At 57.1% G+C, this 3876-nt stretch overlaps 1 protein-coding gene across 1 annotated transcript; it reads right to left on the reverse strand.

The window, feature by feature from the left end:
* Nucleotides 1-243: 243 nt before the first annotated feature.
* LOC141802572 (uncharacterized) lies at nucleotides 244-3660 on the reverse strand. The gene is made up of 2 exons (XM_074686113.1): nucleotides 3339-3660; nucleotides 244-2851 (listed from the first exon to the last, which is right to left on the reverse strand). The coding sequence occupies exons 1-2, from the start codon at nucleotides 3637-3639 to the stop codon at nucleotides 561-563; spliced, it is 2592 nt and encodes an 863-aa protein (XP_074542214.1). The 5' UTR covers nucleotides 3640-3660; the 3' UTR covers nucleotides 244-560.
* Between the last annotated feature and the right edge of the window lie 216 nt (nucleotides 3661-3876).

Here is a 3876-nt window from a genome sequence, read left to right on the forward strand (position 1 = left end):
ATACAGAAAGTTTTAGGAAAAAATGAAAAATCCTGCAAACTTTTTTGTTTGTCGTCATCTTTAGAGTCGCTGGTTTGGCTCCTTTAAATCAAACGTAGCTGTTCATCATCGCACACTCAGCCACCATCAAACCAGCTTCATCTGCGCTCTCTGACAGAGAAGATACGACTTCACGGTCACGATGATCTCTTTATCTGATCTCAATTATTATTATCTTTATTCAAAGTGTTGTTTTTTATTCATACCTGAAGAAATGAAACATAGATTTCATGAATCCAGGTGATTGCTTTATTCAGTCTCATAAACTGGTTTATTCAGAGGAGTCTGAGTCGTCACCGTGTCACTGAGGTAATCCACAGAAAAACAGCTGATCAGATCAAAGTGTTTGTTATTGTCAGCAGGAAGTTTAAAAACAGACCTGAGAACATTTAAAGTTCAGTTTAACAAAGTCCCCCCTCCATCAGAGTCCGGGCTACAGGAGCCTGAGGTAAAAACCACTCAGTGATCCGTCAGTGAAACCAGAACACTCCTGGTCCTGGTCCTGGTCTGAGGTCTGGAGTCTACAGCTGGATGAAGTCTGCCTGCAGACCATCCTGTCCCCTGATTGGCTCCCTGCTGCTCTGCTGGTCTTGGTGGACCTTCATGTGAACGTCTCTGGAGCGTTTCTCCTGGTAGCTCTTCCCGCACACCCTGCAGCTGTAGGGTTTCTCCCCGCTGTGGGTCATCAGGTGTTTCTTCAGGTCGTTCCTGGTGACGAAGGCCTTCCAGCACAGGTGGCAGCCGAAGGCGCGCTCCTTCCTGTGGAAGCGGATGTGGGTCTCCAGGTACCCTTTGGTGCTGAAGCTCTTGGTGCAGAGGCTGCAGCTGAACGGTTTCTCCCCAGTGTGGGTCAGCGTGTGAGCGTTCAGCCCCCCCACCTGCCTGAAGGCTTTCCCGCACACGGGGCACTGGAACGGTCTCTCTCCTGTGTGGATCCTTTTGTGGACCTCCAGAACGTGGACTGAAGCCAGACTCTTCCCGCAGGTCTCACAGGAGACCCTGTTGGCCGGTTTGTCTCCGGTGTGTTTCCTGATGTGCGTGGTCAGAGCTCCGTTATCCACGAACGTCTTCCCGCAGAACTCGCAGATGTAAGGTCGCTCCCCGCTGTGGATCCTCCGGTGGCGCCGCAGAGCTCCGGGCCGGGGGAAGGACTTACCGCAGACGCCACAGTGATACGGTTTCACTCCAGTGTGGCTCCTCATGTGCGTCTCGATGTTCTGGTAGGTTTTTCCACAGATGTGACAGATGTTGGCAGTGACTCGGTGGGCCTGCAGGTGGTCTGTGAGGGTCTCTGAAGACCGTAGACCTTCTCCACAGATTCCACACCTGCTCTCTGCTGAGTGACTCTTCACGTGTTTCCTCAAACCCCCTCTGCTCTGGAAACTCTCCCCGCACACTCTGCAGCTGTGAGACGCCTGTGGAGAAACTCTCACCTGTTCCTCCTCAGACACACTTTTTTCTGCCTCAGACTTCAAGGTCTCAGACTTCGAGGTCTCAGACTTCGAGGTCTCAGACTTCGGGGTCTCAGACTTCGAGGTCTCAGACTTCGAGGTCTCAGACTTCGGGGTCTCAGATCTTGGGGTCTGAGTCTCTGGCGGCTTTGTGAGCTCAGCATCGAGGATTTCCCGTGAGTGACTCCTGCAGTGAGACTGTGAGGCGTCCCTCTTCATAAAAGTTTTCCCGCAGGTCTGGCAGATGTTCGGTCTCTCCCCGCCGTGGATCTTCCTGTGCCGCCTCAGCGCTCCGGCCCTGGGGAAGCGTTTGTTGCAGACGCGGCAGTGGTACGGTTTCACCCCCGTGTGGCTCCTCATGTGGGTCTCCATGTTCTGGAAAGTCTTCCCGCAGACGGTGCAGGTCCCGCCGGTCTCTTTGTGAGTCTGCAGGTGAGTCTGCAGAGCGTCAGGTGAGTCCGCCTGCTGCCCACAGACGCCGCAGACGCTCTGAGGGTCCCTGCCGTGTGTCTCGGCGTGTTTCCTCAGGAAGCCTGGGCTGAAGAAGGACTCTCCACAGACCCTGCAGCAGAAGGAGGGAGACTCAGACCGCTTTAGTCCAGAACCTGGTCTCCTGTCTGTCCTCGTCCGCCCTTCCTCCTCCCCCTGCTCTCTGGTTTCCTGCTCGTGGGTCTTCAGGTGATCCTGTAGCAGCTGGTCTGTGGCCCAGGTGAGTCCACAGACTGGGCAGACCTCCGGTGTCCCCCGGCAGTGGATCTTCTTGTGTCTCCTGAGGGCCCCGGGTCGGGGGAAGCTCTTCCTGCAGACGTCACAGCGGTACGGTTTCACCCCGGTGTGACGCCTCATGTGAGTCTCCATGTTCTGAAAGGTCTTCCTGCAGACCTCACAGGTCCCCCCACTGCTGAGGGTCTCCCTGTGAGACCTGAGGTGGTCCAACAGACGGTCCGCGGACTCAAACTGTCCCCCACAGACCCCACAGACACGCTGGGCGTCGTTGGCGTGCGTCTCTGCGTGTTTCACTAAGTTTCCTCTGTGTCGGAAACACTTTTCACAGCTGACGCAGAGATGAGCCGCCGGCCGCTCTGTCAGCGCCGTCCGTTCTGTCAACGCCGTCCGCTCTGTCAATGCCATTCGCTTCGCCAGCACCGGTCGCCGCCTGCGAGCAGTGGAGCCCCGCCCCCTGTCTGCTTCTGTCCTGCTGGACGAGCTGTCGCTGCCCTTCCAGTCTTCATCGCTCTCAGCTGCAGAGACGTCTGAGGGGGCGGAGCTTAGTGGAGCAGCACAGAGGTCAGGAGGTTCGTCCTCAGACGGGCCGAGGGTTCTGTCAGCGCCAGACGTCTTCAGGGGGGACGGGCCAAGACCTGAGACCAAACAGAGACAGAATGAGTCTTCACACCCCCCATCCTCTCTGATGACTCACTTCCTGTTCAGAATCCTCTGTGTGTGTGTGTGTGTGTGTGTGTGTGTGTGTGTGTGTGTGTGTGTGTGTGTGTGTGTGTGTGTGTTTAGTGTGTGTGTGTGTGTGTGTGTGTGTGTGTGTGTGTGAGTGTGTGTCTTGATTCAGCCTCAGGCAGAGAGAAACCCTCACAGTGCTCTGCTCAGCCTCATCTGGATCTGATGGACCCTGAAGTCCAGTTAAAAACTCTGAACAGGGTCTTGGAGGGTCCAGGTTCAGGACTAAGAGAGTCTAACATTTATCACTGGATGTAGCTTCATCACGCTGCAGGTACCAACACGGAGCAGCATGCCAAGCTAAGCTAAGCTAAGCTAAGCTAAGCTAAGCTAACGTGGTGACCCCTCCCTCTGTGAACAGACCAGGTTGGTCCAGCTCGGCGGGCTCGGACTCACCTGTCCGGGTCAGACGGACCGTCGGGCCGAGCACCGCCTCCAGCAGCCGGCTCTGCCGCTCCAGCCGCCCCCGCTGCTCCTCCACCTCCCGCTGCAGCAGCGCCACGATCCGCTCCGCCGCCGCCGCGAGCCGCTCCGTGAGCAGCAGCCGCAGGAGGCGCAGCAGGCGGCGGACGGAGCCCCTCGAGACGCCGCTCCGCTTCTCCACCAGCCCCAGGATCTCCTCCCCGACCCGGACCAGCTGCTCCGACACCGCCTCCGTCAGGGCCCGGAGCCCGCAGCGCGGCGGAGCCTCAGACATCCCGGGACAGGAGCCCGTCTGTCAGCCCGGGCTGATCCGGATCAGGGTTCACACTGAGAGGGGGGTCAGAACTGGACTCTGCCCTCTGCAGGACCGGAGGACACTTCACACAAGCCTTCAGCATCTAGACCTCACAACCTAACAGCTGATCTAACCCCGAGCTAAGCTAGCTGATGCTGCTACTTCCTGTTTACACAGATGAGCTCTCCTGATTGGACGGAGAAACAGATGTTTCCT

Source organism: Halichoeres trimaculatus, unplaced genomic scaffold (assembly GCF_033239565.1).
Source record: "Halichoeres trimaculatus isolate MK-OKI-2021-1 unplaced genomic scaffold, fHalTri1.1 fHalTri1_scaffold_14, whole genome shotgun sequence".
Taxonomy (NCBI): Eukaryota; Metazoa; Chordata; class Actinopteri; order Labriformes; family Labridae; genus Halichoeres; species Halichoeres trimaculatus.